This window comes from Lissotriton helveticus, chromosome 9, assembly GCF_964261635.1.
Source record: "Lissotriton helveticus chromosome 9, aLisHel1.1, whole genome shotgun sequence".
Lineage (NCBI taxonomy): Eukaryota > Metazoa > Chordata > Amphibia > Caudata > Salamandridae > Lissotriton > Lissotriton helveticus.
This window is the reverse complement of record NC_136070.1, coordinates 150,165,697-150,178,937: the sequence shown is the minus strand read 5'-3', so window position 1 is coordinate 150,178,937 and position 13,241 is coordinate 150,165,697. Positions and strand designations below refer to the sequence as shown.

The window sequence follows — 13,241 nt, the reverse complement described above, 5'->3', positions numbered from 1 at the left end:
CTTTAGATTGGAATTTCACCCTTGTAGATCTCCCTATCAAAGAGTTAAGAAGAAATACTACATCCAAATCAGATGTTTGAATTAATTTTAAACTATCAATCTCTTTGAAACAAATAAGTAAGGCAGATCTATTTAGAATTAAATCAGTTTCAAATAAGGGAAAAAAATCAAGAAACAGAGTATCTACATTTATTTTTTCTTTAGGAGGAATGGTTACAATTGAGGGTGCCTCTTGGAAAGGCCTTGCTGAAGGATTGAGAGAGGAAAGGGAAGGATTAACAGAAGGAGAGGTGACCTTGGGTACATCTTGGAGAGGCCTTGCTGAAGGGTTGAGATAGGAGAGGAAAGGATTAACGGACGGTGAAGTGACCTTAAGGAGGAAGGGGTTAGTGGAACTTATGGGACCTGGTCCTGTACACATAAGTTCCACTTTAGGGGAAGCAATCATATCTTCCTGAGAGGCAGAAGACTGCTCAGCCTGAGGGGGATCTTCCATAATTGGTTCCAAACTTTTATCAAATAGAAGTTTTCTCTGTCTTTTTTTAGAGAATCTTCGAATGGGTTTTCTCTTCTTTATTCTGTTCTTTTTTTGTTTTGGGGGAATCAAATTGTCAGCTATTCCAGTATTTACTATACAGATCTCCTCATTTTTTGACTGTAAGGAAAATATAGGGAAAAGAGAGGGTGTTTCAATCTTATGGTTGACTGGGGACGTAGAAACTTCCTCTATCTTATCACTAATGGAAGCTACACAATTAGAGAAACCGCTTTGAAAATTTTAAGCTCAGCTGGAAGTGCTGCTGGATTCATTGTTTTTTGGCCATCCATGAGGAGAGGAGTTTGAGCTGAATCCAGTGCTATTTGAGCACTTGGAGAACTTTTTTTGGGGATCTCCATCAGAGTAGCAGACGTTGGAGGGCAATCAGACACTGCTCCATTCTTATTTTGCAAAACAACTTTTAAAATTTGAGTTACCGTGTCAAAAATGCACTCAGAACCTCCCACAAATTTTTCAAGTAGGCTCAGAATCGAAGATAAAATAGATTCCAAAGAGAATAATGAATTAGAAATTAACTTCCCATCAATACTTGGAGACCCCTCAGCTAAGTTGTTCAAAATAGGGCCAGAACAAGAGGTAAAGTTTAATTGAGCAAGGGAAAAATCTAATTTATTAGAGGGTGTACTACTTAGTGGACCCGCACTTGAAATGGATATAACTTCATTTGAATTTGGGATACCCCTAGATTTCCCCTGTAAGGCTGTCATCCGATCCTTATGAGCTGTTAAATCGATGTCAGGTAATGTAAAATCCCTTTCTAGGACGGGCGGATTAACTGGCAAAACTGACAGAGGACTAGTGTTCACTATAACTTTGGGAACTTCCATGAGGGACGCTTGGGGAAGAACAGTACTATCGGGTTTCAAAACCTCACTACCCGAAGACTCAGAAGGAGAATTCGGTCTCAGTTGCAAGTCGTTTGAAGTCAAAGGCAAACCCCTTACTATTACGGGGCTAGCAGGTATTAATAGAGATTGACTAGGAACCAAACTCAGGGTAGAGGAAACGTTAATAACCATATTAACAGACTCCGGAGCGTTATAATCTGGAACCTCGCTTGGGGGCTGTGACTCAAACGACTTGTCTTTCCCTTTATCCCATAAGTTGAAAAGCTGACACTGGCCTTTAAGTTGCATAGAGGACGTAATTTTGTTGCGTAAAGGGTTAGATTTCGTTTTAGACCCAGATTTCCCTACTAGAACACGACCAGAACGCAGTTTTTTAGCCGTCATGAGAAAAGATTACATAAATTAAAATTGATCAAACTCCCTAAGGTACACTACAAGCCTGTAAAGGAATGTTAAACAAAATGATACCAAGGATCAAAGGGAGAGGGCCCAGCCCAGCCTACATCAGCCTCTGACGGCCTCAGACGGTCCCGCCCTTGTCCCGGGCTTTGCCCGGCGCGCTCCCGCGTTGCGGTACCAAGTGGGAGATTTATAACTGCGCTGAGGCGGGGGAGAAGCCGGCAGGGAGAGCGGGTCAGCTGATGGAAATGCCGAGGGTCAGGCGCTCCTGGGACTAGTAGTCCTGCCCCTGCCCTCGCTCGCAGCCCTGCACTCACCACCGCCCCAGGAGTTCAATCAGTAATGTTTAAAAGACGCTTTAGCTTCGTAGCACAGCGCACTTCTGACAGCGCAGTCCAAGATGACAACAGACGATGCGGGACCCGCGGAGCGGGTTCCGCGAGAAGTGGAGTATTAAAACAGCAGGAAGAGCGACTCCAACGTGCTCGCAGTCCAGTACTCCTTTCTATTTTCCAAAACAGCAACAGGTGAGCAATCCAATCAGGGAAACTGACACGCTGGTTTTTAACTGCGCTGAGGCGGGGGAGGAGCCGGCAGGGAGAGCGGGTCAGCTGATGGAAATGCCGAGGGTCAGGCGCTCCTGGGACTAGTAGTCCTGCCCCTGCCCTCGCTCGCAGCCCTGCACTCACCACCGCCCCAGGAGTTCAATCAGTAATGTTTAAAAGACGCTTTAGCTTCGTAGCACAGCGCACTTCTGACAGCGCAGTCCAAGATGACAACAGACGATGCGGGACCCGCGGAGCGGGTTCCGCGAGAAGTGGAGTATTAAAACAGCAGGAAGAGCGACTCCAACGTGCTCGCAGTCCAGTACTCCTTTCTATTTTCCAAAACAGCAACAGGTGAGCAATCCAATCAGGGAAACTGACACGCTGGTTTTTAACTGCGCTGAGGCGGGGGAGGAGCCGGCAGGGAGAGCGGGTCAGCTGATGGAAATGCCGAGGGTCAGGCGCTCCTGGGACTAGTAGTCCTGCCCCTGCCCTCGCTCGCAGCCCTGCACTCACCACCGCCCCAGGAGTTCAATCAGTAATGTTTAAAAGACGCTTTAGCTTCGTAGCACAGCGCACTTCTGACAGCGCAGTCCAAGATGACAACAGACGATGCGGGACCCGCGGAGCGGGTTCCGCGAGAAGTGGAGTATTAAAACAGCAGGAAGAGCGACTCCAACGTGCTCGCAGTCCAGTACTCCTTTCTATTTTCCCAAACAGCAACAGGTGAGCAAGCCAAGAAACATCAGCCCAAACAATCTTTATATATACGTTCGTTAGTCCTTATTGTTTATTATCATTCCCGGACAGCTGGTTCTGTGTCTGAAGTGACTGGCACTCGATCTAATATATAAATACAACGGACTGTTATGGAGGCTGGGTTGCCACTGTGGGGGGTTCGAGAAGCTTATGCCCAGATTATGTCTCAGAATCACTAAATAATTCTAACGGTGTCTATAGTGTAAAGTCTGGCATTAGTGGACTTTGTCAGGGGCTGAGTAATAATTTAAATATATTCAAAAAAAAATTATAAAAAAAGGGTGAGTTTCTCAGGTACTGAGGACTTGTGTATTAGGATAGATGAGCTTAGCAGCAGTATACAAATTTGCATGAAATACATTTTGCTTAATAGTTTCATTTTGGGAACGTGGGTATTTCCCTTGCCGTAAGGGGGGAGGGGGGCGAGGGGTGAAAAACTCCCCAGTCAAGGCAGTGTAACTGTCTTTGGAGTGCATCTGTAATGGTATGATAAATCAAAAACAGATGTTTGTCCATAGCTGGGCTCTTGAGGGTGGGCCGAGTTTGTATTAATAACCCACGGGGAAGGGGGTACCTATCAATGGAGAGTGGGTGTACATGATCTACAGCTGACCCCACGGTATTTCATCGTTTAACCCATGCTTATTAGACTGGACACGAAAAACCCATCTTTGTTCTTTTTCCAGTAGATGTTTCTCGTTGTCAATCTGTTCTATCACCGTCCAGGCTATGTCCTCAGGTTTGTGCCCACTTTCCAGGAAGTGGTTGGTTAGTTTTGTACTTGACTTCTTGCATTTGATTGTACTCTTGTGCTCACCTATTCTTGTCTTTACAGCCCTGCTGGTCATGCCAATGTACTCAAGATTGCAAGGACAGGTGATTAGATAGACAACATTGGAACTGTTGCAGTTACTGAAGCTTCTCTGCTCCCATGTTGTCCCATTGTTGAAAGTTAGTGTTTTGCTCTTTTTGGTGAGGCAGCATACCTTGCATCCACCGCATGGGTAGTGTCCTTGTACAAAACTGGATTTACCTTGGGTATTAACCTTGTTTTCCTTGGGTCTGGTGTGTACCAGTATATCTCTCACACTCTGTGCTCTTTTGTGTGAAAACATGGGTTTCGGAATTTCAAGACCTCCGCTATTGAGAATCTTCCAATTCTTATTTATGATCTTGGTTACTTGATCCGAGCTCGTGTTATACGTGGTGACACATATGGGTCTCTGTACTTCCACTTTTTTCACTTTCTCTTCAAGGAGGCTCTCTCTGCAGTTGTTCCTGGCTCTTTTGTACGCTTGATCAATGATCCTTTGAGGGTAGTTCCTCGTTTGTAGCTTCTTCCTTAAATCATTGGACTGTGATATGAAATTGGCAATTTCGGTACAATTCCTGCGAAGTCGCAGGAACTGGCCGTAGGGTAGATTATCCCTCAGATGTCTAGGATGGAAGCTTTGGTACATCAAAAGACAGTTCTTTGAAGTGCTTTTAAAGTGTGTTGTTGTCATCAATCTGCCATTTTTGGGAAAAATGTTCAGATCAAGAAATACCAGATTGTTATTGGTGGTGACACTGGTAAATTTCAGGAACTCGTCTTGGTAGTTGAGCCACGTAAGGAACTGCTGAGCGGGTCTTATCTCCATCCCAGATGATAAGGATATCATCGATGTACCTCTTCCAGGTCATGATGTTTTTTCGGAATGGGTTGCTAGCACTCAATATCCTTGTTTCCTCAAGGTGGTGAACATAGAGACCAGCTATGCTTGGAGCAAATGTGCTTCCCTTGCTGGTCCCATGTTTTTGAAGGTATAGGGTGCCGTTGTGTTCAAAAAAGTTCTCCTTTAGTGCCAACGAGCAGCACTCCATCACCACATTTCGTGGGGTTTGGTACTCCCAGTCGTCTGCGAAGAGAACATCTTCGATTATTGCCAGGGTTTCATTGTGTGGCAAGCTGGTGTACAGACTCTCTACATCACAGCTGATTAACAGCTGTGTGTTTGGATCAAATGACACCTCCTCGAGTAGATTCAGCACATCCTTGGTGTCTCTAAGATAGGTCGATGTCCTTTGTATCATGGGTCTTAGAAATGCGTCTGCAAATCTAGAGACTGGTTCAAGGACCGACCCGATTCCCGATACGATAGGTCTACCCGGGGGGGTTCTCTAGGTCCTTATGAATCTTCGGTAAGATGTACAAGTAAGGGGTTCTCGGGTTCTTCTGACATAGAAACTCCCCTTCTTTTTTGGTGATCCAATTATGGGACAGTGCCTCTTCTACCATCATTCATCATCATTCATAAACCTGGGTGTGCCCAATGGGGATTTTAATGATTGTTTCTAATACTATTACTGGAAATGAATTACGCAAAAATCGGGTCCCTCGTTTTTATCCCTGTGTGGTGCCTATGTGTGCATCGAGTTATGAGTGTGTGTGTGTTGAGATGTAACCAGCCCTAATTTCATGGGGCTACACAATGTTCGGGCAGAAAAAACGAACATTCAGGGGATGGCAGATTGAACCATCTCTCTGTCCATAAAGTCTTAAGTATATTCTTTATCAGTCGGGCTAATATGAATGATAAGTGGGACTTGTGGCGCTAACAAAAAGTTGTGCCAAAAGACAAATTACAGTGACAATTGTATAAATTTGTGCTTTTCTCTCTTCCCCCTCTTTTTCCCCGTTTTCTTTACAGAGACCACATTTAGGTCATCTTTTTTGATAAATTTTATCTTGCTTCCCTTGGGCCAGCTCATGCCCTGAAGCTAAAACTACCAGTGGATTTTTACTGCTAGTTTTTAGGACTGTAGGCATATCATACTTAGAAACTGAGCATTTTCTAGTAGGGGCCATTAGAAGGTCCTGATGAGTAAGCAGTAGGGGACTGCTTACGAAACATGTAGACCAGGTAGTAGCTAATTGCTCTACCTCAAAACCCCCTTCTTAACGTCCCCAGCTAGGGAAGTGAATACATTGTTTTTTTCCACTAGCCAGAGGATTTTTAGCTTTTTAATTCCCACACATTAATAGGTCCCTACACTTCACTGACACCACTCACCTTGCACTGTCACATAGCCTCTGTCACCTTACAAGTGCTCCCGCGTAGTTCGTCAGGTCGTAGCACGCCCTGCCCCGTAGAGGGACGGGAAGACCCCAATGATGAAGCATGACACTAAAGGATTTTTTTAGTGTGTGAGGGGTATTTTAACAAGCACATTGTGCTCTCATCTTTACCACCCGAAGAGAGAGTTTATCTTTTTCATCACCCACAAAAATAAATAAAAAAATTTAAATCACCACACACTGATAGAAGAATCTCTTTGTTTATGCGTATCGAATTGAAGGGTGATTCTGTCAATACCTCTACACTTCCTCTATTGTTTTGGAATTACTGGCAGCGTGCAGCTGTGGAAGTCAACAAAGATTCATTTCTCCACACCACTTTGTGATTCTGCACTCCACGGTATCTAACACAGGGAAGATAGAGGGATTCCCGTTTTTCTGGCAAAAGAATGGCCGACCTGGGCCTCGCATTCACCGAGGATGAAATTTCTAATCTAATGGCCACTCTGGGGACCTTTGAAGGACTCAACTCCGGGTGCCCCTCCACAAAAAATAGTGACTGGGATGAACTGGAGGAACTGAGGAGAACCCAAATCAAAACTGCCATCCATGGGCTACTAATGTCCGAGTACTTGAAGGTCAATACAGCTCCAGCGGGTCTTGTAGTTCGGAATGAACCATTTATATTTCTTGAGGACAAAACTTTCAAAATTGATTGGTCTCAAATTTCGTGGAGATGTACACGGGATTGGATCGTTTTGATCATCAAGACGGCAAGCAGACTAGCAAGTGATTTAAAAGTGGAGATACAAGCAATAGAGATACGTCTCAAGAGCTATGAATCTCCAGCAAATCTAAAGAAATATCTTGATGAACTAAACAAAACATTGTATGACTTTGAAATAACTCTCAAAGAAAGTAAATATGAGAAACTCAAAAAGGACACCAGTAGGTGGACAAAAGAAAAGATCTACCCCTACATAAAAGACAATTACAAACCATCGAGTGACAATATTTCTAATGATGATTCATCAGATGCTGGATCTAACAGCTCCAATTCAAGTGGCAACAAAAGCCCCAGATACCAGGGCACACGAAGAAATTTTCGACGACCCAATCATCGTGGCATGCGGGGATGGAACAGCTACCCTCAGCCGATGATGTATCCCCCACAACAGTATGGCCCACCGCCTTTTCAACATCCAAATGGCCCCTTTCCACCATGGGGATACCAACAAGACTATGGATATTATGACAATTCGGCTCATTTTTTAGGGGCACGCCGAGGACAGAACAAGGGGAGGAACCGGAGAGGCAACTCCGTACACTGGAACACCGAAGAAGAAGGAACTCCGAGAATGTCAACCAGGAGTATGACAGGGGCGTCCAAGAATCAGAAATGAGTCTAGTGGTAAACCTTACGGGCACGGAGCTATCTGAGTCGCAAAAAAGAGTACTAGAAAAAGGCTTAGGATATGTCCCTACTGCCAACATAGATACATTTCACCTTTGTAAAGAAATCCAGGAATTTATAAGGAGACTGAAACTCCAGGTCTTCTTCAAAGATAAGAAGGATAACTACGAACAAGGAGAGACGGGACTCAAGCCACGATCCACCTTCACTCCTATGAACAACACACTCCCCATCGAACTCCTGACCTTCGAAAAAGCGGTTATGAAAGATCTCGAAGCCCTCGATCCAATGCAGAAACGAGTCTTCCAGAATGTCTCCAACGAAGAACGACAAGCACTTCGGGAATTGAGCAACAACCGAGAAGTGGTCATAAAACCAGCGGATAAGGGGGGTGCAACTGTGTTACTGAACAGAGAACAATATGACAAGGAGTGCATGAGGTTACTACAAGACAAAAGAAACTATGAGATCCTACGGACTAACCCCACGGAGAGAATAACAATCAAAATCAAAACGATGGTAGAAGAGGCACTGTCCCATAATTGGATCACCAAAAAAGAAGGGGAGTTTCTATGTCAGAAGAACCCGAGAACCCCTTACTTGTACATCTTACCGAAGATTCATAAGGACCTAGAGAACCCCCCGGGTAGACCTATCGTATCGGGAATCGGGTCGGTCCTTGAACCAGTCTCTAGATTTGCAGACGCATTTCTAAGACCCATGATACAAAGGACATCGACCTATCTTAGAGACACCAAGGATGTGCTGAATCTACTCGAGGAGGTGTCATTTGATCCAAACACACAGCTGTTAATCAGCTGTGATGTAGAGAGTCTGTACACCAGCTTGCCACACAATGAAACCCTGGCAATAATCGAAGATGTTCTCTTCGCAGACGACTGGGAGTACCAAACCCCACGAAATGTGGTGATGGAGTGCTGCTCGTTGGCACTAAAGGAGAACTTTTTTTAACACAACGGCACCCTATACCTTCAAAAACATGGGACCAGCATGGGAAGCACATTTGCTCCAAGCATAGCTGGTCTCTATGTTCACCACCTTGAGGAAACAAGGATATTGAGTGCTAGCAACCCATTCCGAAAAAACATCATGACCTGGAAGAGGTACATCGATGATATCCTTATCATCTGGGATGGAGATGATAAGACCGCTCAGCAGTTCCTTACGTGGCTCAACTACCAAGACGAGTTCCTGAAATTTACCAGTGTCACCACCAATAACAATCTGGTATTTCTTGATCTGAACATTTTTCCCAAAAATGGCAGATTGATGACAACAACACACTTTAAAAGCACTTCAAAGAACTGTCTTTTGATGTACCAAAGCTTCCATCCTAGACATCTGAGGGATAATCTACCCTACGGCCAGTTCCTGCGACTTCGCAGGAATTGTACCGAAATTGCCAATTTCAAATCACAGTCCAATGATTTAAGGAAGAAGCTACAAACGAGGAACTACCCTCAAAGGATCATTGATCAAGCGTACAAAAGAGCCAGGAACAACTGCAGAGAGAGCCTCCTTGAAGAGAAAGTGAAAAAAGTGGAAGTACAGAGACCCATATGTGTCACCACGTATAACACGAGCTCGGATCAAGTAACCAAGATCATAAATAAGAATTGGAAGATTCTCAATAGCGGAGGTCTTGAAATTCCGAAACCCATGTTTTCACACAAAAGAGCACAGAGTGTGAGAGATATACTGGTACACACCAGACCCAAGGAAAACAAGGTTAATACCCAAGGTAACTCCAGTTTTGTACAAGGACACTACCCATGCGGTGGATGCAAGGTATGCTGCCTCACCAAAAAGAGCAAAACACTAACTTTCAACAATGGGACAACATGGGAGCAGAGAAGCTTCAGTAACTGCAACAGTTCCAATGTTGTCTATCTAATCACCTGTCCCTGCAATCTTGAGTACATTGGCATGACCAGCAGGGCTGTAAAGACAAGAATAGGTGAGCACAAGAGTACAATCAAATGCAAGAAGTCAAGTACAAAACTAACGAACCACTTCCTGGAAAGTGGGCACAAACCTGAGGACATAGCCTGGACGGTGATAGAACAGATTGACAACGAGAAACATCTACTGGAAAAAGAACAAAGATGGGTTTTTCGTGTCCAGTCTAATAAGCATGGGTTAAACGATGAAATACCGTGGGGTCAGCTGTAGATCATGTACACCCACTCTCCATTGATAGGTACCCCCTTCCCCGTGGGTTATTAATACAAACTCGGCCCACCCTCAAGAGCCCAGCTATGGACAAACATCTGTTTTTGATTTATCATACCATTACAGATGCACTCCAAAGACAGTTACACTGCCTTGACTGGGGAGTTTTTCACCCCCCTCCCCCCCTCCCCCTTATGGCAAGGGAAAAACCCATTTCCCAAAATGAAACTATTAAGCAAAATGTATTTCATGCAAATTTGTATACTGCTGCTAAGCTCATCTATCCTAATACACAAGTCCTCAGTACCTGAGAAACTCACCCTTTTTTAATAAATTTTTTTGAATATATTTAAATTATTACTCAGCCCCTGACAAAGTCCACTAATGCCAGACTTTACACTATAGACACCGTTAGAATTATTTAGTGATTCTGAGACATAATCTGGGCATAAGATTCTCAAACCCCCCACAGTGGCAACCCAGCCTCCATAACAGTCCGTTGTATTTATATATTAGATCGAGTGCCAGTCACTTCAGACACAGAACCAGCTGTCCGGGAATGATAATAAACAATAAGGACAAACGAACGTATATATAAAGATTGTTTGGGCTGATGATTCTTGGCAACGAAGTAGACACGGAAGAAAGACTTCCGGAAAAGCACCACCCTTCGTTCCATCTACGGCGGCCATCTTAGGTTAGCGCGCTAGTCTTGCTAGCAGACACCTAACGCGACCACGGCGCTTAGTAGGGCTTAAATGATTACTAAACTCTAGACGCGATTACTCTCCAGAGCGGCAGTACGGGTAGGAGTAAGGCAGTGTACTTATGCGGACATTGTGAGTAATAGACTTTGACCAAGGTCTTTAAACACTTGGCCTACGAGACAGGGGCAAAGAGGTATGTGTTTTTTGACGCTAAGGGCGTGGTTTCTCTCTTACAGATTACCGCGGTGAATACCTACCAACTGTCAGCTCATGGGGCATACAACATGCGCCACAGCAGTATGTATCGTAATCTATCATAAACCTGGGTCTGCCCAATGGGGATTTTAATGATTGTTTCTAATACTATTACTGGAATTGAATTACGCAAAAATCGGGTCCCTCGTTTTTATCCCTGTGTGGTGCCTATGTGTGCATCGAGTTATGAGTGTGTCTGTGTTGAGATGTAACCAGCCCTAATTTCATGGGGCTACACAATGTTCGGGCAGAAAAAACGAACATTCAGGGGATGGCAGATTGAACCATCTCTCTGTCCATAAAGTCTTAAGTATATTCTTTATCAGTCGGGCTAATATGAATGATAAGTGGGACTTGTGGCGCTAATAAAAAGTTGTGCCAAAAGACAAATTACAGTGACAATTGTATAAATTTGTGCTTTTCTCTCTTCCCCCTTTTTTCCCCGTTTTCTTTACAGAGACCACATTTAGGTCATCTTTTTTGATACATTTGATCTTGCTTCCCTTGGGCCAGCTCATGCCCTGAAGCTAAAACTACCAGTGGATTTTTACTGCTAGTTTTTAGGACTGTAGGCATATCATACTTAGAAACTGAGCATTTTCTAGTAGGGGCCATTAGAAGGTCCTGATGAGTAAGCAGTAGGGGACTGCTTACGAAACATGTAGACCAGGTAGTAGCTAATTGCTCTACCTCAAAACCCCCTTCTTAACGTCCCCAGCTAGGGAAGTGAATAAATTGTTTTTTTCCACTAGCCAGAGGATTTTTAGCTTTTTAATTCCCACACATTAATAGGTCCCTACACTTCACTGACACCACTCACCTTGCACTGTCACATAGCCTCTGTCACCTTACAAGTGCTCCCGCGTAGTTCGTCAGGTCGTAGCACGCCCCGCCCCGTAGAGGGACGGGAAGACCCCAATGATGAAGCATGACACTAAAGGATTTTTTTAGTGTGTGAGGGGTATTTTAACAAGCACATTGTGCTCTCATCTTTACCACCCGAAGAGAGAGTTTATCTTTTTCATCACCCACAAAAATAAATACAAAAATTTAAATCACCACACATTGATAGAATCTCTTTGTTTATGCGTATACATGGAATTCCCCTGCAAGAGAAACACATTTTTCAAGGAGCTTTTAGCCCATTTCGGTCTATCATTAACTGAATTTAGCATGCTGTGGAAGTTCAGCTAAAGTACAGTAAGCCTCTCTTAAACCTCTACCCTGTCAACAGCATCTTCACACATACATTAGTGATGAGCTTTGTGACCCCCCCACTTGCTCTCTCTTCTAATATCACGTGCAGGCAAATCCACAAGGTGGTCCAAGAAGTTTCAAATTCCAACAATGGCCTGAGAAAGGAGCTGTTTCATACCACAAATGGTTGGATGAAGTTAACATCACTGCTTGGTGTTTTGTCCTGTCATATCTTTCAGTTGCGAACTAGTCAGCATGCCACTAGTTAGCATGATGTGCTGATAATGATGTTGAGAAGGTATACATTACCTAATGCCATCACAGACCCTGCAAGATTACTTTGTGAGTTGCTGACATCTGTATGCAAGTTAAAGGCGATCTCTCAAGGCCAGCTGAACAGTTCAGCCTTACATTGATTATAAATTGATATTTATGAGCTGGGTGAAACTTTAAAACTATAGTATTAGATGCTTAGTAAACAAAAAACACACGTTTTCAAGTTTTGTCAACCAACAGTGATTTGTATTTTGGAATACCATATGCTAAGCTATAAGAAATTGATGAAAGGAATGAATAATGTTTTCTATTTTCAATCTTGAAGTCTGGTTACATTTATTTATGATAACAGCATAAACCTAATTAATGTATTTTGACTTGCACAACACACATTCAACCAGAGCAATTCTGCCTCTCTCTGAAATGTGAATTTCAAAAGTAACTTGCAATACCTTGAAATATGGCCCTGGATCGCGACGAATCCTGTTCAGCCATTCCTGGTGCCTTTTAGGTTCAACATGGACAGCTGGAATCCTATGAAAAGAAATGTTCTTGCCTACATTGTATCTTGAGTCGCTGGTACAGAATGGAACACAACAATGGTAAGCCGCCATTTATTCCAATCACAGGTACTTGTTTATCTGCTTTACAAAACAAATATAGGTGTATTAGGCCAAACTGTATATAAACTGACAGCTTATGTGCATAAAAAATAGACCAGGATTATTCTAAGAAAAAAAGGTAAACCATGATGAATTCCAGGGCTAAACTGCACAGTGTTAAGAAGATCTAATTCTAATTCTGCCCTATAATGTCCAGTTTTGTACTTTGAAGCCCTGAACATACCTTGCACCCAGTACATTTGTATGGAAGGTTCCAGATATTGACAAAATGTTAACATAAAATAAACTGCAATGCAGCATTCCAATGTTGACAGCAATCATGCATACTAATAGAGTCTACACATTTGGTTAATACAAACACTTATCCCCCCTGTCCCTCGATCATGAGTCCCCTAGAAATAATCTACC

At 43.5% G+C, this 13,241-nt stretch overlaps 1 protein-coding gene across 2 annotated transcripts in view; it reads right to left on the bottom strand.

The window, feature by feature from the left end:
- The window catches only part of LOC144781052 (uncharacterized), a 102,641-nt gene that overhangs the window by 52,510 nt on the left and 36,890 nt on the right, over positions 1–13,241 (bottom strand). The window contains exon 2 of one of the 2 annotated variants that reach the window (XM_078659678.1): positions 12,663–12,854. In XM_078659678.1, the coding sequence (XP_078515804.1) occupies positions 12,663–12,824 (162 nt within the window). In that variant the 5' untranslated portion in view covers positions 12,825–12,854. The remainder of the gene's footprint in view (positions 1–12,662; positions 12,855–13,241) is intronic. The other variant, XM_078659677.1, reaches the window with a different exon arrangement.